Source organism: Heptranchias perlo, chromosome 6 (genome assembly GCF_035084215.1).
Source record: "Heptranchias perlo isolate sHepPer1 chromosome 6, sHepPer1.hap1, whole genome shotgun sequence".
Taxonomy (NCBI): domain Eukaryota; kingdom Metazoa; phylum Chordata; class Chondrichthyes; order Hexanchiformes; family Hexanchidae; genus Heptranchias; species Heptranchias perlo.
The window spans coordinates 23,234,251-23,260,699 of NC_090330.1; the positions used below are offsets into that span (position 1 = coordinate 23,234,251).

Consider the following 26,449-nt stretch of genomic DNA (forward strand, 5'->3'; position numbering starts at 1 on the left):
TGTCCACTTTGGCAGGAGGAATAGAAAAGCAGTATATTTTTTAAATGGAGAGAGATTGCAGAACTCTGAGGTACAGAGGGATCTGGGTGTCCTAGTACATGAATCTCAAAAAGTTAGTATGCCAGTACAGCAAGTGATTAGGAAGGCAAATGGAATGTTGTCATTTATTGCAAGGGGAATGGAATATAAAAGTAAGGATGTTTTGCTACAGTTGTACAGGGCATTGGTGAGACCACATCTGGAATACAGTGCGCAGTTTTGGTCTCCTCATTTAGAAAAGAACATAATTGCTTTAGAGGCGGTTCAGAGAAGGTTCACTCGACTGATTCCTGGGATGAGGGGGGTATCTTGTGAGGAAAGGTTGGACAAGTTGGGCCTGTATACGCTGGAGTTTAGAAGAATGAGAGGTGATCTTATTGAAACATAAAAGATCCTGAGGGGACTTGAAGGGGTAGATGCTGAGAGAATGTTTTCCCTTGTGGGAGAGACTAGAAGTAGGGGACACAGTTTAAAAATAAGGGATCTCCCATTTAAGACGGAGATGAGGAGAAATTTTTTCTCTGAGGGTCGTGAGTCTGTAGAACTCCCTTCCCCAGAGAGCGGTGGAGGCAGGGTCATTGAATATTTTTAAGGCTGAGTTAGATAGATTCCTGATTAACAAGGGAGTCAAAGGTTATAGTAGGTAGATGGGAAAGTATGGTTGAGATCACAATCAGATCAGCCATGATCTTATCAAATGGCAGAGCAGGCTCGAGGGGCCGAATGGCCTACTGCTGCTCTTAATTCGTATGTTCATATTGGTTAATTCATCAAGGTCGAGGAGGAGGGATTTGCATTAACTGCTGTTAGAAATGGGCTAGTACTTCAGGGCTCCAATAGGTACAAGATATTTTGGGTAAATTCAGTATTCAGCTACAGAACTTAATTGTTATCATCCATCTTGGTCTTGGACTTCTCCCAGAAATCAAACTCATTGTTTTCAGTGCATACTAGATTTGAGATGTACTTGGGCAGAAGAGCTTGGATCTTGCTTAGTGTTACTTCCCATTAAGAGTTTGAGAAAATGCATAAATGTTTAATGGTTCTTACTTTGGCTTTCCATAAATGGGCCCAACCCACCAAAAGATGATTTCTGATTGGGATTGCTACTTTATTTCAGAGCTAATAGTCTGGCTACTAGCAACGTAATTAATTACTAGCATAGCTCTATAGCAATTAATGATGTAACTGCTTTATCAAGATTCTGTGTAATAATCCAACTCTCACAACCAACAGAAAAAAAGATCCTGAGGCAGAGAACATCCACGATGTTAAAGGGCAGTCTTACTCTGCGAAACCCGAGGAAAATATATGCAGATTTCTGGAGACCCATTATTTTGTGTCTCCTGAGTGACAGCCATTGCAGTAGCAGGGAATAGTATCCTTCCTGGTATTGAATGCTGATCTCAATGCATCATTGCAATTAAGAAGTTTGGTCCTGGGTTCTTTTGGTAGCTCAACAAGTTTGCGCAGTGAGTAGTTAAGCCAAACAGACCAGGAAGGTCACAGGGTATAAACCTGGTGTGTGCTGAATTGGCTGGTCTCAGCCGAGACAGATGTGGAGGTACTACAATAGATTGCAGCGCCCCTGGATTGGAGGGGAGGGGAACACAGTCCAGCTGCCATCTACTGGAATTGCTTGTGTGTGGACATCAAATGAGGACAGGATTAGCTTGGTTTTGACGCCTCATCTCCTCCTTGCCACAAGTAAATAGCCCGCCAACACTCACTATCAAGGCTCACATGTGAATAACACCATGTGGGCATGGTACTGGAGGGTAACTGGAGCCCAGTATGAAGTCAGTACTTTTAGGGGAGGAGAGAACGTTGATGAGAAAATACTAACTAATGGAACTGTTATGCTGGGTTCATCTAAGCTGGTCTTTTTGAACCAGGAGACCTGAAATAACTTGTCTCCAGAAGAATTTTGAAGGCAGAATTGGTAGTATCTTCTCTCAGGGAAGAGATTTTAAATGATCTTTTTCTCAATGTTATTGGGAGCGAGTATTTTATATTGGAACTATTTACGCAACTTTGGTGATCTTCCTTTTCAGGAATGAGATCTAAAAAGATAGTTGTTTCTTTCCATAAATTCTCCAATTTTTCAAAACTGCACCCAAGCTCAATTGATGTAATATGTTTCTCATTTGAATTCTTGCCTATGAATTGTGTCATCAAAGTAGCAACACCCCAATCTAAACTTACTATAAGTAAATATGTTTTGTGTTTAAAAAGTATAAGAAATCAATCTCGCTGAGCAATTGATTGTTTTAAACAAATGTGCTCATTAACAATTGTCTGTTAATTGGCATGGACTGCATTAGATATAAAAATGATGAAATATATACATTATTCTAAATAAAAAGCAACTTATTTTTAGTGGATCATTTCTTTTAAGCTGCAAAATTCTGGTAATTAAAACAAACTTTTTCATGCCCAGCAGTTACTATTGAGCTAAAGCAGTGTTGTCCAATATGTTAGCCACTAGCCATATGTAGCCAATTGGGAAACCAGATATAGCTAATTGCATTTCTGATTCGTAACGAAACAATGAGTAATAGACACCATCGTTGAATATGTGATCTCAATACTGATATTAGTACAGCTATGCATATGTATTTTAACCGTTTTGTGCATTTGTTGGTTAAATGGTAAGCAGAGTGCAAGTGTTTTCTGATTCTTTTGAGTGCTTTATTTCCTTGGTTACTGAATGCTGGTAGATGTTTGTTAAGTATACATATGTGAAGTACATTTACCTGTATTGTTTGAGTGTGAGGCATTTTCCACTAAAATTAGTGCACATGGCTAAAACTGTGTCGCCATAACCACACCTGTGGCTAGTCAGCAATTTCTGTTGAACAGCACTGAGCTAAAGTAACATCAATTCTCATATAATTAAATCAGTTAGCTAATTGTCATTCTTTGTTCAACAACTTTTTCCTCCAGGCTTATCATAAAGCCAATGATGAACGTCGCACATACCTGGCAGAAATTGCACAAGTAAGTTCATTACGTTTGTTGAACAAATTGGAACCAGGGAGTACTTAACAAGAGATTCCAATGTGTTCCTTGGCATTAGTTTTAATGATTTTGTAAACTAATTTACAACCTTGTTAAAATTAACACACAAGAAAATCATTAGGACTCAAATTTGTTGCAAAGAATTCTGATCCACATTATCATCTATTTGTCATTTTCTGTTCATTCCATTGATTTTTTTAAAAATATTGATTGATGTTGGAAATCATTGCAATACTGCCTGATTTATGAACTCAACAGTATGATGGAGCTGCATTTGGATACACAATTGATGTTTAAACTTCCTTGGGTTTATGACTATCTCCTGCAAATGGCAATTTGGCTCCTGATTTAAATCAACTCTCCGTGTTTAAGCAAAAAATAGTTAAATCATAAGTGGACTGATTTCAACAGAACAATGTTATTTTAATCATAGTTCTTGCAACTATTTAATTTTTTAAAAAGAAGTTGTGATGCTAAGACCCTTTTAATTTCATCATTTGTAATCTAGACCTTTGTAATGCAAATTGAAAAATACTATAAAGTCTGAAGGTCAATTAACTTTGGATTTAAAACATTCCAATTTATTGTAAATATAAAAGGACACACTAAAGAAATAATGGTGCTATCAACGTAATTACAGTTTGAGTGCGTACTGTTGTTAATTTTTTTATACTTGCATCAGGTACTGTACACTTTGATTTGTTCCTCCCAATCTTGAATTGTGTTTGTGGTAACCTCCAAGGTCATAGAAACATAGAAAATAGGAGCAATAGTAGGCCATTCGGCCCTTCGGGCCTGCTCTGCCATTCAATATAATCATGGCTGATCATCTAACTCAGTATCCTGTTCCTGCTTTTTCCCCATATCTCTTGATCCCTTTAGCATTAAGAAATATATCTATCTCCTTCTTGAATACATCTAATGACTTGGCCTGCACTGCCTTCTGTGGTAGAGAATTCCACAGGTTCACCACTCTCTGAGTGAAGAAATTTCTCCTCATCTCGGTTCTAAATGGCATACCCTATATCCTGTATCCTGAGACTGTGACCCCTGGTTCTGGACTCCCCAGTCAGTTAGAGATCTGTTGACTATTAAGCGATGTCTATTTTCTGGCATCACAAAGAATTTTAGCTACTGTTATGTGGTTTGATCTCTTTCCTCTGAAAACCACAAATGTTGAAGTATATTCAGATTCTGGCTAAACCTGCCTGACTACTCTTCTCTTTAAAAACCATTCTCTGCAGACTTAGTGATCTCGGGAATGTTTTACAAAAAGACCAATTTAAGAACATGGGTACAATTTTCATCCCCGTTTTTGGGCAGGAACAGGACGGCAATACAACCAAAATGGGACGCAGAACTTACCACCCTGGCCCCACTGCCATTCTGTCTGCCACCATTTTGATCAGGACCTGGACATAGGTGGCCAGAGTATGCAAATCGGGGTCCTATGATGTCAGTAGGACCCCAGTGCAATTTTAATTAATTTTGACCTGGTCAATGCTTAGTGTTGGATCCACCCAATGGTTCTAGACTGTACACGTTGGAAATGGATATATCCAGCAATATTTAAAGGGACATTCACCTGCAAGTAGTCAGATCATTAGGGCCCGATGTTAACAGGGCTGTGGGTTCTCGGCGGGGGGGCTATCGGGCGCGTGCATAACGCGCCCGGTGAAATTAGTCAGCTCCCCGCACGATTGTAGCATACAATCCACTAATTGGATCCACTTACCTGCTCCTCCGGGTTCCCCACTGCTGATCTGCGCGTTGGGCGGACTGCGCATGCGCAGTAAGATCTGTCAGCTGGAGGAGCTCTATTTAAAGGGGCAGTCCTCCACTGACAGATGCTGCAACAAACAGAAAAAATCACAGCATGGAACAGCCCAGGGGGAAGGCTGCTCCCAGTTTAATGATGCCTCACTCCAGGTATCAATACATGGGGTGAGGAGGAGGGGGAGGACAGAGATCTTCCTCCCGGCGGGCGGGAGGAAGCGGCCTGCCTCTGCCACCAGGAAGGCCTGGCTCGAGGTGGCAGAGGAGGTCACCAGCACCATCAACATATCGCCCACCTGCATACAGTGCAGGAGGCGCTCCAATGACCTCAGTAGGTCAGCCAAAGTGAGTATACTTACTCTGTCCCCTACACTCTGTCTGCCACATCACCGCCCCCAACCCACATCTCCTTCTGCACTGCCAACACTACTCTGTCACATCACCCCTCATACCCACTCAAACCTCATCCTCATCGTACCTACACCTACTCACCTCGCCAGTACTCATCCCGCCACTACCACTCAACCCAATCCTCATACAATCTCATGGCTCTATCTCGTACTCACCCTCTCATGCATCTCTTTCACGGCCAGCCTCACTCAACCTGCCACTACCTGTGCTGCAGCCACAGGGCATGCATTACATATGTGCAGTAGGCAGCGTAAGGCAAACGTGTCGTGAGCATGAAGGGGATGCACAAGGGTGTTTGAGGGTTTGTCATGGTTGTTACTTATATTGAATTTCTGACCAACTCACATTACATATTATATTGGCACCACTACTGCCATGTCTTCGTGAATCTTGTCTGGTCTGTGCAATAATGCCCTTTCCTGAGGATCACTATGAAGACCCACAACTGATGCCACCCATTGTGTCACTGCAGAGTGGGTGTAGGTGTACTTGCAGGGCTCTTTTGTGCAGACGGCTGAGAGACGTCGGTGATGTCCCCAGTTGCACCCTGGAAGGATGCGGAGGAGAGGTTGTTGAGGGCAGTGGTGACTTTGACAGCGACAGGTAAGAAGATGGTGCTCGGGCCAGCCGGGAGCAGCTTGGCATGAAGGAGGCTGCAGATGTCCACGACCACATGTCGAGTGACTCTGAGCCTCCGTGTGCACTGCTGCTCAGAGAGGTCCAGGAAGCTGAGCCTCGGTCTATGGACCCTGTGGCGAGGGTAGTGCCCTCTGCGACGCATCTCTCTCTGCGGTAGCCCTCCCTCCTACTGTGCAGGTGGATGTGTCACAGCACTCTGTTGTGGAGCTCCACGTGTCAGAGGTGGACGGCATGGATGGCGAGGCTGGTGATGCTGTTCGCCCTCCGAGGAGGTCATGACTGCAGCTATGGCGGCCCCCATCGAGAAGATGTACATCTGAGGGGGTCCGCAAGTTAGGTACATGTGTCTGGACCCCGGGGTAAGTGTGCAAGTTGGTGACTTTGATTGTCAGGAGGAGGGTGGTGGAGGCCAAACTTTGTCCCAAGTGACAGAGTGGCCTCCTGCAATGAGTGAGGGTCTCCCCCCCCCCCCCCCCCCCCCCACCTGTCAAATGGACCTTTGCAGCTGCCACAGGCTGATGGCTGCAACAGGTCCATTTGAACTGGGAGTGTTTCCCCCAGTGTGGGAAACAGTCCCAGGTTGCTCTAAAATCCCACCCCTCCTCACATAATCCCTTAATTAGGTCAGTTAATGACCTGAACAAGCAAAATAAATACTTTCAAGTGGCATCCCGCTGGCTTTAATTGCCTGCGGGATTCCCACCAGCGGGGGCTGCGCGCACACGCTGGCGCGTCAGCGGGGAACCCGGAAGTGCGCGGGTTCGAGGTGGGCTCCGGTCCCGCTCCGGGATTTCATGATTTTCGGGGCCCCCCCGCCAGGAACGCACCCGATAGCGGGTGCTAAAATGCTGCCCTTAGTATCTATCTGGAGAGTTGAAGAAGCTTTTCTGCGAACATTTTTTTGCTGAGATTGGGATTTTGTTTTGCATTTCTTGGATTTCAACCATTCTGTTAGCACAGAGAGTTGCTTTCTTTACTGAAAGATGGGAGTGATACTGGCCACCCCTGCTTCAAGAGGAGGAACAGGAGCAGCAGTAGCCTTGTGGAGCAATGGCCTTGCAAGAGGTGCAGAAAGGAAGAGGGTACTTACAGGCAGCCTTGCCCTGCTCATAGGATGCCTGTGAGCAACATTCTCCTGGAAGCAAACACACAGGGCTCGATTTTACCAGGCCTGCTGGTTTCCGGCGGGTTGGGTTTCGGGAGCGTGGTCAACACGCTCGGTGAAATTAGTGGGTTGCCCGCGCGATCGTAGCAGGCAACACACTAATAGGAATCAATTACCTGCTCCTCCGGGGTCCGCGCCGCTGGTCTGCGCGTCGGGCAGGCTGCGCATGCGCAGTACGATCTGTCAGCTGGAGGCTCTCTAGTTAAAGGGGCAGTCCTCCACTGACAGATGCTGCAACCAATGGAACAAATTACAGCATGGAGCAGCCCAGGGGGAAGGCTGCTCCCAGTTTAATGATGCCTCACCCCAGGTATCATCAGATGGGGTGAGGAGGAGGGGGAGGACAGAGATCTTCCCCCCGGCGGGCGGGAGGAAGCGGCTTGCCTCTGCCACCAAGAAGGCCTGGCTCGAGGTGGCAGAGGGGGTCACCTGCGCCACCAACATATGGCCCACCTGCATACAGTGCAGGAGGCGCTGCAATGACCGCAGTAGGTCAGCCACAGTGAGAACACGAAGTCTTTCCCCTACACTCCGTCTGCCACAACACTGCCCCCACCCCACATCTCCTTCGGCACCGCCAACACTACTCTGTCACATCACCCCTCATACCCACTCAAACCCCATCCTCATCTTACCTCCACCTACTCACCTCGCCAGTACTCATCCTGCCACTAACAAGCAACCCAATCCTCATACAATCTCATGGCTCCATCCCATACTCACCCTCTCGTGCATCTCCCTCACGGCCAGCCTCACTCAACCTGCCACCACCTGTGCTGCAGCCACAGGGCATGCATCACATATGTGCAGTAGGCAGCGTAAGGCAAACGTGTCGTGAGCATGAAGGGGGTGCACAAGGGTGTCTGAGGGTTTGCCATGGGTGTTACCTATATTGAATTTCAGAGCAACAAACATCACACATTATATTGACACCACCACTGCCATGTCTCCGCGAATCCTGTCCGTTGTGTCCAATAATGCCCGCTCCTGGGTATCACTATGAGGACCCACCACTGATGCCACCCATCGTGTTACTGCAGAGTAGGTGCAGGTGTATTTGCAGGGCTCTTCCGCGCAGACGACTGAGAGACATCGGCGGTGTACCCGGCTGCACCCTGGAAGGATGCGGAGGAGAGGTTGTGGAGGGCAGTGGTGACTTTGACAACGACAAGTAGGCAGTTGGTGCTGGGGCCAGCCAGGAGCAGCTCGGCATGAAAGAGCCTGCAGATCTCCACGACTACATGTCGAGCGAATCTGCGCCTCCGTGTGCACTGCTGCTCGGAGAGGTCCGGGGAGCTGCGCCTCGGTCTGTGGACCCTGTGGCGAGGGTAGTGCCCTCTGCGATGCGTCTCTCTCTGCGGTAGCCCTCCCTCCTGCTGTGCAGGTGGGCGTGCAACAACACCGTGTTGGGGGGCTCCACGTCTCTGTGGCGGACGGCGTGGACTGCGAGGCTGCTGGGGCTGGTCATGCTGTTCGTCCTCCGAGGGTGTCCACGCACCACCCATCTGGCAGGTGTTGGTCTGAGGGGTTGTGCAGGGTAGGTGGGTGGTTCCCCGGACTGGGGCTGCGGTTTTGTGTCGGTCTGTCCTCTGGCTTGGCGGGGGGTGGTGGGGGGCAGGGGTTGCCCTATGTGACGCGGTGGCCTCCTGCGTGGGTGAGGGCTCTCCCCCGTGGAGTGCACCTTGTCCCCTGCAACACGCCTGGTTGGAGGGAGACTGTTTCCCCCAGTGTGTGAAACACTCTGCGATGAAGGTAAAATCCCACACTTCCTCTTTTGACAGCTGATTCAGCTCATTAAATGACCTCAACAAGCAAGGTAAGTACTCTCAAGTGGAACCCCGCTGGCTTTAATTGCCTGCGGGATTTGCACCAGCGGGGGCCACGCACGCAGCCCCGCACGTCATCGGGGAACCCGAAAGTGGTCGGGATCGCTGCGCGATCCGGTCACGTGACCAAATATCGGGATTTTCGCGGCCCCCCCCGCTGGAAACCCGCAGGAAACCCGACGCTAAAATCGAGCCCACAGTATCTATAGAACCAAGCAACCACCCCTGTGGCCAGTACACATCTCCCCTTGTATGAATGCACTGTGCTGCAGCTTGCATGTCGTTTCTGGTGGCAGTGCTATTTCGGAGCACACCTTTCAACGTTTTTGTGTTATAATATAAGCAAGCTATTTGTGTGCCCCATAAAAAGTGTGTACTTCAGCTTCTCTGCAATAAAAGAGTGTGCAGAAGGAGGGAAAGGTTGTCTCTGGGTAGCTTTGCGTGCTACCTACCTGGGGCTGCTGCAGCGCGCTATTATTTGGCCCATGCAAACTATGCCCCAATCGCAAAATAATGTATTGAAAGGTGGCTGCACACCTTCTGATAACGCAAAACTTCCTCCTCATTTGTTCCCTACTAATATGGTCCTGGGAGACTTGATTCACTCTCTCTGCAGCCTCCCTTCCAAAGTTTTAACAAAGACAGAAGATTGGCCACCTCTCTTAGACAAGCCGCCCTATTTTGGTGTAACTCCTGCAGCGGAACCTTCAAGCTTTTTTCTTCTCGCATTTCTTCTTGCTTGCATTATTGTTACCAGGAAAGGGTTTGTTCAACCGACCAAAAAGGCATGCCCTTTAATGGAAAACAACAGCCCTTTAAGAGCTTCCCCCACCTCAGCCGATCCCTCTGCTGGCCAGGCTCCCTGCGCTCAATTTCCTTGCACAGAAAATATATTAAATTTAGGAGGAGCAGATGGCCTCACAAAATTCGGTCAAGCCAAACCCTCCTTACTGCCTTCACCGGTGCTTGTCTGCTCAATAATTGGCTGCAGCTTCAATCACAAAATCATAAAGTATTTAGGGATGAGGAAAGCCATTCAACCCACCTTAGTTCATCCTTCCAGAAAGATCCTAACATCCTCCCATTTTGCCATTCAATTGTTTCTTAAATGATTCCAGTACTCTGCCACTACTCCATTCCATGTTTTGATCATCCTTTGGGTCAAGAAGAAGTTCCTAAAAGCTGTCTTAAATTTGCCTTTTACTAGTTTGAATCCAAATCCTACTCTCAAATTTAATTTTAAGTATGTGCAGTACTTTATACTTGTCCACTTTAAATTCTATCTGCCATTGGTCTGCATACTTTCATATTTTGTCCAACTCATTTTATAATTTCTCCGAGCTGCCTCCTCTGAATCTGGTGTTCCTAGTTTGGTATCGTCTATAAATTTGACCAATTTGCATTAGTTTCTGAATCCAACTCTGATGTAAGTTAAAAATGGTATGGCCCTAATACCGATCTCTGGGGCATGCTCTTAGGACTTACCCCACCCTCTAACAAGTACCTGTTGTTTTCATCCTGTCAGCCAATTTCTTACCCATTCCCAAGATTTACCTTGAATCCCTACAAATTTAATCATAACTAATAACCTTTTGAGTGAAGCTTTGTAAATGCCTTTTGGAAGTTTTGGTATACCACATCGTATTGCTTTCCACATTTCACTTAAGGGACAACATTTCTTCAAAAAAGTCAAGGAGGTTGGTGATGCAGGATCTTCGCAAAATTGCCAACACACAAAATTGGACTTTAATCTATTAACAGCATTTTCCTTTTCTAACTCTTTTTGCTAAAGAACTATACAAATGACAGTATAAAAGGAGGCCATTCAGCTTCTATTCAAATTCCATTTCCTTGCCCTTTTTCTGTATCCTTTTACATTTTTTTAAACTACTTATCTAGTTCCCTCTTAAATGATGATTTAGTCTCTGACTCAATAGCCACTTGTGATAAAGCATTCCATGTTCTAATGGCCCTATGTGCAGTAAAAAGTCTTCTAACTTCCCCTTTCATTCTTGTAGTGATCACCTTTGTTATTGATTCACCAAGTAGTGGACCCTCTCAAAACCTATCAAAATTGTAATTTTCTTTCATGCTTTTATTATATTGTTTCTACGTTTTTGTTCTTCCTCGCTTTTATCATTGCTACTTTTCTTTCTGCTGCATTGTTGGAGCGGCAAGATGCATAACTTATCATTCCTTTCTCTTTCCAATCTTCTGAATCACTCTATCCAGCTTCATTTCTCGGTACAGCCTCTAACTTTTCATCTGCCTTCCCCTGTCTGGCTAGGCCTTTGATCCTCTTCCAGTTTCCTCTCCAATCCTATGGTTGAGATTGTGGAGTAAGTTAATCGAAATGGATTAACTTAAACATATGATTCTCATATTGATGCAGGAGATACCTCCAGTTAAAGGCTGTGCTTTTGATGTTTTTCTACCTTCTTGTTCTGTGCTTCTGACTGACTCAGTTTCACCGAGAAAAAAGAAAGACTTTCATTTATATAGTGCCTTTTACGACCTCAAGATGTGCTTTACAGCCAATGAAGTACTTTAGAAGTGTAGTCACTGTTGTAATGCAGGAAACGCAGCAGTCAATTTGCACATAGCACGATCCCACAAACATCAATGAGATGATAATCTGTTTTTAATGGTATTGGTTGAAGGATAAATATTGACCAGGTCATCAGGGAGAACTCCCCTGCTCTTCTTTGAAATAGTGCCTTGGGATCTTTTACGTCCACCTGAGAGGGCAGACATGGCCTCTGTTTAACGTTTCATCCGAAAGACTCCCTTAGTACTGCACTGGAGTGTTAGCCTAGATTTTGTGCTCAAGTCCCTGGAGTAGTACTTGAATCCACAGCCTACTGACTCAGAGAGAGCTACCCACTGAGCCACAACTGACTCCATTACATTTGGCTTAAATGATCCCATCCCTTGCATTCTCCATCCCAATCCACATATATGAATACTATCATGGGGCAATTTTATGGAGTAACTGTCCAATTCTATTCTGCAACATTTTCAAGGATATTTTCCAGCAGGACATTGCTTATTTACATATGCAATTTACATGTTCGTTCCTTTTCAAATGTTTTGGAAACTTCTGTTTGCTCTAATGGCTGTAGTTTAAAGCTTGATATGAGCATCATGTAGTAAAGACAACAGTGAGTATCTTTGATCCCTCTATCTCTTGAAATTTATTTTTGTCCATACATTTCTCCATGATCACTGTTGATATAGAACTGCTGTATGGTAGGCATAAATCGATGCTTCAACTGAACATGTTAATTCATCTTTCACAAGAGTTGTCAACCTTGAGAAAAAGAAAAGAGGGACAAGAGGCATGGGGAAGACAGGCAAATCTTATTTTCTGGTTTTCCACAGCTGGAATCACAGAAGATTGTCATTTCAACCAATTTAATCATTAATGTTCTTATATAAAGGCATAAACCCTCTACTGAAATATGATCTTAGTGCGTAAAAATTATTATATAGTACAGACAATGGAAAATTTAAATAAGATACAGAAAATTCTGTCATAGATAAACAAGTAACACGATTGGACTGAACTCCTGTAAACAATTCTCTACAAAGTTATCATCAACGCTCACTGTTTAAGCAGAAAAAAAAAATAAGGTACTGATTGAGACATTCATTATTTTTAAACAGTTAAAAATGTGTGATGTCAAAGATCTGTGGAGCATGTAGCTTTAATTATTATGCTAGTGCATGTGAAAGGCACTAATTAAGTTCCACCCCATTGCTATTTAATTGTAGAAATTACAAGGAAATTAACTTCTTTTTAACTCCTTCCTACCCAAAGGAGACAAACAAAGCAGAAAATTCTCATTGAAAATAATGGGAATTCCTATAAAGTTCTTGGTGCAAAATGGTTAACATAATACAGACTGCCAACCCCTTGGATTTGCTGCAACTGAGAACAGACAAGGAGAGTGAAAACAGAGGCAATGGAACTGAATACAAATGAATCTAGAGATTACCAATGGCAATTTCCCTCCCTCAAAATGTCATCTTTTTCCTGTTCAAGAGGATGGATTAAGTAATTTCTCATCTTAAAGTCATAATTTTTAGCAAATTGAAACCAATTATAAAATTCTGTACCCATCTTCGCTCTCTTTGGGAATCTATCAACTGATCACAGATAAGAATTACCTTGCAAATTCAGTATACTGCCAGTATACCTTTCCAGCTTATTTTACAAGGAGGTAGATTGTGCTGAAAACAACAATTATTTTAGAAATAGGAAAACTGAGCAAGATAACATTACTTGGTACCAAAATAAATGCTGAGGAGAAGTCATTGTTTAATTATAGAAAGGTTTCAGAACATTGCAATTCAAGAATGTACCTACTGTGAGAATTAAAAAAAATGTATCTGACACCTTTTGGATGGATAAGATCGAGATGATTAAATAATGTACAATGGCAACATAATCGATCAACTGCAACCATCTTATCAACTACAAGATTATCCTTTTTAGGTAATAATTCAAATTCACTCCACAATAGTTTTTTTTTAAAATGGGATGGGTAAGTTTGAATTATTACCTAAATAGGATAACCTTAAAAAAAGGGATGGGTGAGAAAGAGTTCAAATATCTGCAAAGTTCCAATTCAGTTTAGCTTATATATTAGACTAGTGTCCAAACAGTTCTCCTTTAAGGGTTCAGAATTCCTCAGCCAGTGTGGTCCAACAGAAATATCGACAGACGTGGCTATGGCGACACCGTTTTAGCCACATGCACTAATTTAAATGAAAAATGCCTTGCACTCACACAACATAGGTTAATGTACTTCACATGAAAGTTATTATTGAATCTGCTTCCACCACCCTCTTAGGCAGTGTATTCCAGATCACGATAACTCTCTGTGTATAAAAAAAAATGTTTCCTCATGTCACCTCTGGTTCTTCTGCCAAACACCCTAGATCTGTGTCCTCTGGTTACTGACCCTTCTGCCAATGAGAACAGTTTCTCCTATTTACTCTGTCAAAACCGTTAATGATTTTGAATACCTCTATCAAATCTCCTCTGAACCTTCTCTCTTCTAAGAAGAACAACCCCAGCTTCTCCGGTCTCTCCACTTAACTGAAGTCCCTCATCCCTGGTACCATTCTAGTAAATCTCTTCTGCACCCTTCCAAGGCCTTGACATCCTTCCTAAAGTGTGGTGCCCAGAATTGAACAAAATACTCCAGCTGAGGCCTAACCAGTATTTTACATTGGTTTATATAACTTACTTGTGCTCAATGCTGGTAAGCTCTGTGGTTATTTTTTATTCGTTCATGGGATGTGGGCGTCGCTGGCAAGGCCAGCATTTATTGCCCATCCCTAATTGCCCTTGAGAAGGTGGTGGTGAGCCGCCTTCTTGAATCGCTGCAGTCCGTGTGGTGAAGGTTCTCCCACAGTGCTGTTAGGTAGGGAGTTCCAGGATTTTGACCCAGCGATGATGAAGGAATGGCGATATATTTCCAAGTCGGGATGGTATGTGACTTGGAGGGGAACATGCAGGTGGTGTTGTTTCCATGTGCCTGCTGCCATTGTCCTTTTAGGTGGTAGAGGTCGCGGGTTTGGGAAGTGCTGTCGAAGAAGCCTTGGCGAGTTGCTGCAGTGCATCCTGTGGATGGTACACATTGCAGCCACGGTGCGCTGGTGGTGAAGGGAGTGAATGTTTAGGGTGGTGGATGGGGTGCCAATCAAGCGGGCTGCTTTGTCCTGGATGGTGTCAAGCTTCTTGAGTGTTGTTGGAGCTGCACTCATCCAGGCAAGTGGAGAATATTCCATCACACTTCTGACTTGTGCATGTAGATGGTGAAAAGGCTTTGGGGAGTCAGGAGGTGAGTCTCACTCTCCGCAGAATACCCAGCCTCTAACCTGCTCTTATAGCCACAGTGGCTGGTCCAGTTAAGTTTCTGGTCAATGGTGACCCCCAGGATGTTGATGGTGGGGGATTCGGCGATGGTAATGCCGTTGAATGTCAAGGGGAGGTGGTAAGATTCTCTCTTGTTGGATATGGTCATTGCCTGGCACTTGTCTGATGCGAATGTTACTTGCCACTTATCAACTTAAGCCTGGATGTTGTCCAGATCTTCCTGCATGCGGGCACAGACTGCTTCATTATCTGAGGGGTTCCAAATGGAACTGAACATGTGCAATCATCAGCGAACATCCCCATTTCTGACCTTATGGTGGTGGGAAGGTCATTGATGAAGCAGCTGAAGATGGTTGGGCCTAGGACACTGCCCTGAGGAACTCCTGCAGCAATGTCCTGGGGCTGAGATAATTGGCCTCCAACAACCACCACCATCTTCCTCTGTGCTAGGTAAGATTCCAGCCCCTGGAGAGTTTTCCCCCTGATTCCCATTGACTTCAATTTTACTAGGGCTCCTTGGTGCCACACTCAGTCAAATGCTACCTTGATATCAAGGGCAGTCACTCTCCCCTCACGTCTGGAATTCAGCTCTTTTGTCCATGTTTGGACCAAAGCTGTAATGAGGTCTGGAGCCGAATGGTCCTGGCGGAACCCAAACTGAGCATCGGTGAGCAGGTTATTGGTGAGTAAGTGCCGCTTGATAGCATTGTTGACTGCACCTTCCATCACTTTGCTGATTGAGAGTAGACTGATGGGGCGGTAATTGGCCGGATTGGATTTGTCCTGCTTTTTGTGGACAGGACATACCTGGGCAATTTTCCACATTGTCGGGTAAATGCCAGTGTTGTAGCTGTACTGGAACAGTTTGGCTAGAAGCGCGGCTAGTTCTGGAGCCCAAGTCTTCAGCACTACAGCCGGGATGTTGTCGGGGCCCATAGCCTTTGTTGTATCCAGTGCACTCAGCCGTTTCTGTATTAACTGGTTAAACTCCAGTAGTGCCCCTGCACGCACATTGAAATCATAGACAGGTTACAGCATGGAAGGAGGCCATTCGGCCCATCGAGTCCGCGCAGGCTCTATGCAAGAGCAATCCAGCTAGTCCCCCTCCCCCGTGCTATCCCCGTAGCCCTGCAAATTTTTTCCTTTCAAGTACTTATCCAGTTCCCTTTTGAAGGCCACGATTGAATCTGCCTCCACCATCCCCTCGGGCAGTGCATTCCAGATCCTAACCACTCGCTGTGTAAAAAAGTTTTTCTTCTTTCACCTTTGGTTCTTTAGCCAATCACCTTATATCTGGTCCTTGACCCTTCCACCAATGGGAACAGTTTCTCTTTATCTACTCTGTCTAGACCCTTCATGATTTTGAATATCTCTATCAAATCTCCTCCCCCCCCCCCCCCGTCTCTGTTCCAGGGAGAACAACCCCAGCTTCTCCAGTCTACCTGCATACCTAAAGTCCTTCATCCCTGGAATCATTTTAGTAAATCTCTTCTTCACCCTCTCTAAGGCCTTCTCATCTTTCCTGGAGTGCGGTGCCCAGAACTGGACACAATACTCCAGTTGAGGCCGAACCAGTGTTTTATAAAGGTTCATCATGACTTCCATACCTTTGTACTCTACGCCTCTATTTATAAAGCCCAGGATCCTGTATGCTTTTTTAACTGTTTTCTCAACCTGCCCTGCCACCTTCAATGCTTTTTGCACATATACCCCCAGATCTCTCTGTTCCTGTACCCCTTTTAGAGTTGTGCCCTTTAGTTTATATTGCCTCCCCTCGTTCTTCCTACTGAAATGTATCACTTTGCATTTTTCTGCATTAAATTTCATCTGCCATGTGCCTGCCCATGTCATCAGCCTGTCTATATCCTCTTGAAGTCTATCACTATCCTCCTCGTTGTTTACTACCCATCCAAGTTTTGTGTCATCTGCAAATTTTGAAATTGTGCCCTGTCATTAATATGTATCATGAAAAGCAGTGGTCCCAGCACTGACCCCTGGGGAACACCATTGTACACCTCCCTCCAGTCCGAGAAACAACCGTTCACCACTACTCAGTTTCCTGTCCCTTAGCCAATTCTGTATCCATGTTGCTACTGCCCCCTTTATTCCATGGGCCGCAATCTTGATGATAAGCCTACCGTGCGGCACTTTATCAAACGCCTTTTGAAAGTCCATGTACACAACATCAACTGCATCTACCCTCTCTGTTACCTCATCATAAAACTCTTATCAAGTTAGTTAAACACGATTTGCCTTTAACAAATCCGTGCTGGCTTTCCCTAATCAATCCACACTCGTCCAAGTGACTGTTAATTCTGGCCCGGATTATCGTTTCTAAAAGTTTCCCTTGAGCCTGGCATCTTAGTGCCTTTGCTTTCTGAAATTAGGTAAGTGGAGTGTGTCCATATTGGGAGTAAATGCGCAATCCATCTTGGAGAATCAGGAACTCTACCTCTGTAGATTTTTCAGTAACTGGTTGGAAACTCTTAAGCATGGTGATCAGTTTCTGTGCATCAGACATCTAGCTAACCAAATAGAAAAACACAAAACTTCTTGTACTCCTATAGCCATAATTGTACAACACTCTGAAGTATTAATCAGGTTATACATAGGCCATTCAGCAGACCAGTCTCTCATTTCCTACTGATCAGACACAAGATCATAATATGGTCCACAAGTAAAATGAGACAATATTAACCTCAGGTCACATGTAAATGGGAAGAATAGTCCAACTGATGGAACAAACTATTGGTATTCCCTCTCTCCCTCCCCAATAATGAAAAAAGAAAAAAAACATGCAAATATGCATGGTATAATTTTTCCAATCGGTATTTTTTTGTCCATATGTTAATTTGATCAATCTCTGCAGTGGCTACATCATGGAATATAAACCTCAATATGTTCTTGAGAAACTGAAAAAATTAACGATCGATAATACAGCCATACTTAAAGCTGCTATTGTTCATTTGGGTGTCTTTGATTTTAATAAGGATGCAATAGTTGATGATTTTGCTAATGACCGCTACGCAATAGGTTTTTTTCAGCCAGTAGCAGTGATAGTATGACGGCTGGCTGGCGTGTATTTTGTGAAGTTGTCGAAAATAGTGCACAAAATATTCATCTTTTTTGTAATAATAATTGAGAAATGGGTAGTGTTATGAAATATTGGTCCAGAATTTGCTGGGAAAATAACGGCAAATTCATAGTGTAAAAAAGCCATCAACTTGTGAGGAAGAGATGCGCCGTGAGTTGCGAATTGCCACAAATTGCTGGACGATTTGCGCCACTCCGCTGTTAGCCTCACAAAAACAGGAGCTCACCGCCAACCTCCCCATGAGTTTCAAGAAATTGCTGGATTCGTGCCATTAATACAAATTAAACTCACCGCAGAAAGTTAGGGCTGCTATTTCATGACATAAGGACCCTGTTAATGAGGTGATTTGCGGTCCTGACATGCCACTCAGTCTTGGAGGCCCAGAAAGGGAACAGTTGAAACTGTGGAGTCTCACATCTGCAGGTAGTAAATTGTTCGTAGAGGGTTTTTAATTTTTAAATTTTTTTTTTCTTACTTTTCCTTTCTGTCTTTTTTTTTCTCTCTCTCTTAATCCAATTTTTCTTTCCCTTTATTTTTCTTTCTGTATCTAATTTGACTAATTCACCCTATTTCCTTCTCTGTTGTTCACTCTGTTTCTTTCTCTATCTTTAAATTAAATTGGCTAAGGAGATAAACTATTGGTCCTGTCATTCACTAAGGTTGACCTCGCCATGCCATTATCAACTCACATTTCCAGCAATTTGTGGTGCAAAAATAATTGGAGCTGAAAGGTGAGGGAAAAAATCCAACTCATGGTGCTCACCATGAGATGCGCCGCTCCAGAAAATTCTGGGCTATTAAATCGTTGTAACTGGTAACAGGCAGGAGTGAAAATTTAAAAGGCTGCCTTTATTCAGTATGATTTTAGGATTTTTTTTATTCGTTCATGGGATGTGGGCGTCGCTGGCAAGGCCAGCATTTATTGCCCATGAGAAGGTGGTGGTGATACTGGCTTATTTAGGATGAATTATTTCTGAAACTATCGATATTCAGTCCACATATGCAGTATAAGCGTAGTCATTAGCTTGCTTATGTGCTGTGAAATTGGTATTCTGTCTCATTCCTATCTAAGAGTCGTATGGTATAAAAATTGGGGTTACAGCAGTGAAGTAAGTTTTCTATGGTTTTGAGTGCGAATTATTTTACAAGCAGCAAAACAAATGAGTTTCATTTAAACACTCAGATGATCAAGACTATTCATATATTAAAATGTTAATGAGAGTCAATGTTATGCAGTATATATATATATATATATGAAAACTGACATATTTATGTAGAGAACACACCTGCACAGTCTCAGTGCATTACATTTTGTGAGATTATGCCTGGCATTACCTCTCCAAGAATGGCAGTAGGATTTCTGTACCAAAATATAATGAGCTTACTACGACGTGGTGGGTAGATTTTAGATCACAATGGGCATCTCTAACGATAGAAGAAACATTCTTCTGGAATTACCTCGGAGCTGCTTTTGCTCCGCCGCTGTAACTTCACCGGAAGTGTAGTGGAAGCCCTGTTTACCTAAACGGGGTCTGTGCCGCTCTTCAGACAAAGTTATGGCGGCGGAGTGGGAACAGCTTCGAATAAATTTTGGGCCATTAGATTGGAGTAAACAAGAAGAACAAGACGTAAAATTAATACTAATTAAATCTGAAAAGAGGGAGGGGCGGTTCTGTCTGAGGGAGAAGATGTACAGATAATTTACATTTGGGCGTAAACTTGGCAGTATGCAGTGGGATACTAGGATACAAGTATGTAACCTGTTCATTTGAAATTCCCCTCACTGTTGTTTTGGCAGAGGTGTTAACCAGTTGAAAATAAATGGGTTAAGTCCTTTGCTAAAATAGCATATTGAAGATTTTCGGAAAAACCATATTTAGTGTTTGAACACTAATATCCCACTTTGTAATTTGGGTTCAAATGGAGTTATTGTTCAAATGGTGACTTGTTTGATGCCAACTGGGTGTAGAAAGACTGTTTGGATTTTCTGTCTATTGAAAGTTGCAACTGGAAAATGCAAACAGCCCCCACTTTCCTGTAGTTTTCTGATATGAACTTGCTGCATGTAAGGTTCCACAAGTAGTGGAGGGCCTTGTAAAATTTACCATTTAGTGTATTTAAATTTGATCTTTTAGCTTTTACTTTTAAAAAATATTGAATATCTAATCAGTAACTAGAATTTACTATTAATTGTTGTTCTTATCAGTGAAATACAAATGGGTAGCTCACACTTAATCATCATGGGCAGAATTCTGCTATGTTTTACAATGCGATGTGCATACAATGAGTTCTCTTTTCCTTTTCTCCCTGAGTAGCTTACTGCTTGATGTGTATGCTGCATCACTAAGAAAGGCTAGAGATACCAACACTTAGGCTCAGGGAATTTTGGTGTGTTCTTACGGTTGGTCTTGCCTCAGTGCCCACAACAGACATTTAAAATATGCGACTTTGTTATAGAATTATGTAGAGGTCCATAAGTGGAACCCAAAAAGATAAATATTGTCACCCAACTGTTGTCTTGAGTTTTCAGTTAGTTAATGTTGAACAAAATGTTGATTTCTTTTTTCTCATTCATGGTCATATAGACATCCTTATCTATTGAAACAGCAAAGAAGCAGAAGGCAATAGGGTCAAGAGAAAAGAAGGTTTTGAAGTAAGTATTTTATCTATTTGTTTTGCTAGTTATTCCTATATAACAGTAAACCTGTTTGGGACCAAGAAGGTACATTAAACAATGCCTTTAACATAGTAAACCGCTCAAAATACTCCACATGAGAAAACCAATGCTGAGCAGTAGTGGAAGAGTTAAGAGTAATGACCAACAAGGAAGGGTGCAGTACTATATTTGGTTCTGGGTAACAAAGCAGGGTAAGTAGGTGACCTGAAGGTAGGAGAGCACTTGGGAAATTGTAAACCTATAGGTAATATTCACTTTGAAAATAGCAGTTGGATAAAGTGCAGGTTAAATCAAGTCCACTAGTAGTGCCACCTCCTCCTGCTGCTTACTGAAAGCAATGAGCAGCATGGAAGTGCTGATGGTGAGGAAAGCTGAAGGCATGCTTCCCAGTGCCCACTGGAAGTGAGCAGTCCAGTAAGGAGGCCAGCTATCTTTCAATTTTTTTTCTCAATTGACTTTTAAAAAAAGTTATACACACGAGGGTTCATTTTCAGACTCAAGGACAAAGCTGCTGCAGGGTCTTACTGAAGTGCAGTTAAGGCTAATAATTTAGCCTAGGGGCCAGTGAGGCCACCTCTACCTTTTATAGCGCGGAATCACAGTTTTCTAGGTATCAGCCTTGGTTCAGCGGTAGCACTCTTGCCTCTGAGTCAGAAGGTCATGGGTCCAAGCCCCACTCCAGAGACTTGACAACATAATGTAGGCTGACACTGAGGGAGGGCCACACTGTTAGAGGCTCTGTCTTTAAGGGTAGATGTGAAACCAAGGCCATGTCTGCCCTCTCAGATGGATGTAAATGATCCCATGGCACTATTCAAAGAAGAGTAGAGGAGTTCTCCCGGTGTTCTGGCCAATATTTATCCCTCAACCAACATCATCAAAACTGACTGGCTGGTCATTTATATGATTGCTGTTTCTGAGACGGTGTTGTGTGTGAATTAGTACTTCATTGGCTGTTAAATGCTTTGGGATGTCCTGAGGTTGTGAAAGGTGCCGCATAAGTGCAAGTTCATTCTTTCTTCACTGAAGCACTCTAAGTAAAAGACAGGAGTTCCATGGATAACTATAGGTTAGAGCAAGAATGAGATTTAAAACAAGAGGCATATGATAAACGTAGGGAAGGAATAATATATGTTAAAAGATATAGAAAGGAAGCAGTAAAATAGATTAGGAAGGCTAAGAGGGTTAGGAAAATAGGGGCTTTTATAAGCACATAAGAAGTGAAAGAATAGTCATAGAAGGGGTGGGACCGCTTAGTGATGAAGGGGACCATCGTATACTGGAGAGTGAAGGTATAGCGGCAATGCTTAACATATTTTACATCAGTTTTTCAGAGGAAGGACTGTAGAGTATCTGAGGAAGATGTGGAAGAACCATTATTGGAGAAAGTACCGATTTCTTGCCATCCACGAGCCTTTTGTGGATGATCATATTGACATGGCCTCCAGAAAATTTAAAGTGAAGCTCTGGATGGTTGCAAGAACTCAACTGGCTCACAAATATCCTTCAGGAAGGGAACTTGCTATCCTTACCTAGCCTACATGTGACTCGAGTCCCATACTATGTAGTTGACTCTTAATGCCCCCAGGGCAAATAGGAATGAGCAATAAATGCTGCCTTATCAGTGTTGCCCAGATCCCAAGAACATAAAAGATACTTCCTGGTACTGACTGAAACTTAGCTCACGGGCGGAAACACCTTCTCATTACCAAAACCTCCCCACCTCGTCTATACTTTCCAACACTTTTCCTGCCCAAACTGTGGCGGCATGGCCCATATCACAAAGTTACAACTTCGTCTCTCCATCTTCTCCTCCTTCAAGCACCTCACCCTGTTCCATCCCTTCAGCTCTCATTTCTCCTTTAAAATCCTTATCATTTATTTTCCCCACAAACCTCCACCCTGAATTCCACCCCAAGAAATCTTCTCTTCCTACTTCCCTCAGCCTTTGTACTGAGCAACTCTTCTTCCTCAGCAATTTCACTCGCACCTTAGCTTCCCTTGCCCACGCTGCTCCAAATTCACTGCCCTCATGTTCTCTCTAAACCTCTCCCTTTATATAAATTTTCCTACCCACATTCACAGCCACCCCATGAACCACATCAAATCCCTTGGCCTCTACTCCAATGATCTCCATCATCGATAAGGCTATTTCCAACCGCTTTCTTATATCACCACCCACAACCTCTTCATACTACTACTTTCAGCTTCTGCTCGTGAAAATAGCTCTCCCCCAAGTTGCTTACAACCACAGATTTAAATTCCCAACTGCCTTGCCTTAGCTCTCCATTTGCTACAATACCTCTGCAGCAGTCTTTTGTCCAACCACTCCCTCATCTCTGCTCCTGTTCCCAGCAAATTATTCATCGTTTCCCATTCTCGGCATTCCCCCATTATGACCCCCGTCTTCACTCCCTCAAGTCCAAGGGGTGCGAGCTTGAGCATATCTGGCAACTGGCTTAGCCATCCATCACCAGATTTGGCTTGACCACATCAAGCTCTACCAGGTTTTGCTTCTCCCAAAAAGACCCACTGTTTTAGAGTCATCCTGGAGGGCGTAGATAACCCTAGGATCCTATTCTCTATTAGCAAACTCCTTCTTAAACCCCTCTCCCTGTCCCCTTCAACCTCTAACAAAATATGTGAGGTGCTTATGAATTTCTTTGTCACCAAGACCAAGACCATCTATTTTGCTGACCCCTCTGCTTCCCGTCTTCACCTTGCCACTTAATGCAATCTCCCAGGCCCCTCCACCCTCTGTCTTCAGTAACACTCCCCATCTCTCCTTCCTCTCCAAGATCTCTGAACATGTTGCGACTCAGCACCACACCCATCTTTCCAGCATCTCCCCATTTGAGTCCTTCCAATCTAGCTTCTGCTCTTCTCACAGCATTGAAACGGCCCTAACCGAAGTCATAAAAGAAACTCTGTTATTCTGACCATAGTGCATTACCCTTCCTTGTCCTCTCTGCAGCATCCAATAAGTAGACCACAGCATGCTCCTCCAACACCTCTCCTCCATTATCTGGCTTTATGTAGACAAAGGCGTCAATGCAGAACCAAGGGATGTGGAGAATTGGGGTTAGGGAAGAAGGAGTGTGTTGGTGAGGGGGTTGAAGGGGGTAGCTTTTTTTCCCCCCCGGGGAGGAGGCTGACGACAGTGAGAGGTGGGCAGGAACATGTATACGATGAGGGAAACAAGGAAATAATCAGAGATGACCCACACAGTAATCAAAACCTCGGAGGTGGTGAAGCCACATGTGATGCCAAGATCAAGGGGTTGGTTGTGGGTTATATTCACCATGCATTCTTACATATTTCGATTCAACACAAAAAAATATAGGCAACAGCTGCCTCTTATTCTTTTGGAAATGTGCAAATGTGCAAGACACAGTAAAGAACAGACTGTAATGCAAAGAATCTGTGCCCATATATGTTGAGATCAAATTTATATCCCTAGATTCTTTAGCCTATGCAATTGAAATAGCAGGACAGGTTGAGAAAATAGTTTAAAAAAAGCATACGGGATCCTGGGCTTTATAAATAGAGGCATAGAGTACAAAAGCAAGGAAGTTATGTTGAACCTTTATAAAACACTGGGTCGGCCACAACTGGAGTATTGTGTCCAATTCTGGGCACCGCACTTTAGGAAGGATGTGAAGGCCTTAGAGAGGGTGCAGAAAAGATTTACTAGAATGGTTCCAGGGATGTGGAACTTCAGTTACATGGATAGACTGGAGAAGCTGGGGTTGTTCTCCTTAGAGTAGAGAAGGTTAAGAGGAGATTTGATAGAAGTGTTCAAAATCATGAAGGGTTTATACAAAGTAAATAAAGAGAAACTGTTCCCATTGGCGAAAGGGTAAAGAACCAGAGGACACAGATTTAAGGTGATTGGCAAAAGAATCACAAGTACTGAAGATTACTGCATCACAAGAATTAATGTTCATTATTATTATTGTGCAGGAGTTGTCTGTTCTGCAAATACATGAGCACTCCAACTCAGGATTATAAAATGTCTAATGAAATTTACTATTTTCAGAGGTGTAGGTGCAATAAATATAATATACAAGAAGGAGCAGTGGTTTATTAGGATAAACTAGCTAGTGAGTTCTAACTGCACTGCTTGCAACTTATTTTGACTAATGTCATTTAGTGTGCATTTAACACCACAAAGGAAACATCGATGCAAAGCATTTTCGATTCCCACTAGCACAGCAGTTAGTGTAAATGCAACCCAAATTGGCTGACAGAGTCCAACCTGACATTGGAATAAAGGAGATAAATGCTGACTTACCCTCTTCAGGGTAGAATTTCCTCTTTGGGCCCCTGCTGGGTAACTAATAGGCGTAGTGAACATGTAGTGTGCGGCGCCTCTAAGGGAAGAGAAGTGAGCAGATTTCCTGACCAGGTCATTACCGTGGTCCAATTGAGCTCCTGACGCAAGCCCACCCCCTGCTGGAGAGAAGCAGCCAGAAAAGTTCAAGGCCCAAAGATCATCCTGGGAGGAAGGAGTGTTGAAATAAAGACAGAGACTTGCCTGCATAAATCCTTGAGGTACTTTTGGAACCCCTGCAGACCCCCATTCCATGGGGATCCCAGTGCTTGCCCCAGTGCCAAGTTTCTTTGTTGCACCCTATCGTATGGGTGCCCAATGAGGAAAGTGAGGCACCTCATTACCATTCTAATGCTGGGTATTGACATAGGTGCAGGTGCAGGCCCAGTTACATTGTGGATAGGATAAGACATCCAGATAGTGCTGGGGCAGCATAATGGGAGCAGCGACCAGATGTAATGTGTCTCCACCCCTTTTTCCTCTTCACTGCACCTCAGAACTGAGTGTTCCCCACAACAAAGAAGAAAATCTCTTAGGTGTAGCATTGATGCAGTGCTGAAACCGCTTTGCACCAAATATAAAATAGTATCCCAGATATAAATCATTATTTTCTAAGTTTTATTTGATGCTTTTTCTAAATGAAAAAGGTGATTTAATTGACAGTGCATTTTGGATAATCTAACAGTTTTAAATTGTTGCAGCTGTTGAACGCAGTAAAATTTTCCAAACGAATAACTAACAGACAATTATGTTTATTTCAGAGGAAAGTACAATGTGCCAACTACTCAAAGGATTTTAGATCTCCAGAAAGGACCAATTAAAAAGACTGCAGCAATGAAACGGCTTCCAAAATTGAAGCATTGACGTTAGAATATTATTATGGAACAGACATGGTGTTATATGTGTCAGAGAAACCTGTTAATTACAGTATTTATGTCTTAATTTAGAAGGGTTATTTAATTGTTGCTAGTCTAACTTGGAGATATATTTAGTTTTGTTGAACTGGTAGTAATTATTTGTACATCGGTAATATTTAATATATTTACTTAGTGTAGTTATTTTTAATGATTGTACTCATATATAAATTTTTGTATTTAATTTCTATTAAAATCTCTGCCCTCAATTGTTTCCCTGGATGGTCTGCTGGAATATTGGATGAATTAAGTAGCAGATTTGGCACAATGGTAGCACCCTCGCTTCTCAGTCAGGAGGTTGTGGATTCAAGCCCCATGGTAGAGACTCGAGCATGTAACGTACGCTGACACTTCAGTGTAGTAACAAGGGAGTGCAGCACTGTCGAATGTGCTGTCTTTCTTTTTAAACATTAAACCAAGGCCTTGTTTTCCCTCTCAGGTGTATGTAAAAAATAGTCCCATGACACTATTCGAAGAAGAGCAAGGGATTTCTCCTGGTGTTCTATCCTGGCCTACATTTATCCCTCAACCAACACCACCAAAAACAGATTATCTGCTATTTGTGGGACCTTGCTGTGTGCAAATTGGCTACTGTTTTTCCCTACATTACAACAGTGACTACACTTCAAAATACTTCATTGGCTATTGGGCATAGTGCTTTGGGTCA

General features: G+C 43.5%; 1 protein-coding gene across 4 annotated transcripts in view; it reads left to right on the forward strand.

The window, feature by feature from the left end:
* ccdc169 (coiled-coil domain containing 169) overlaps nt 1-25,909 on the forward strand; it is a 74,327-nt gene extending 48,418 nt beyond the window's left edge. For 3 of the 4 annotated variants that reach the window (XM_067985932.1, XM_067985933.1, XM_067985935.1), the window contains 3 exons: nt 2,986-3,039; nt 20,444-20,511; nt 25,630-25,909. In XM_067985932.1, the coding sequence (XP_067842033.1) occupies nt 2,986-3,039; nt 20,444-20,511; nt 25,630-25,732 (225 nt within the window). In that variant the 3' untranslated portion in view covers nt 25,733-25,909. The remainder of the gene's footprint in view (nt 1-2,985; nt 3,040-20,443; nt 20,512-25,629) is intronic. The other variant, XM_067985934.1, reaches the window with a different exon arrangement.
* The last annotated feature ends 540 nt before the right edge of the window (nt 25,910-26,449 follow it).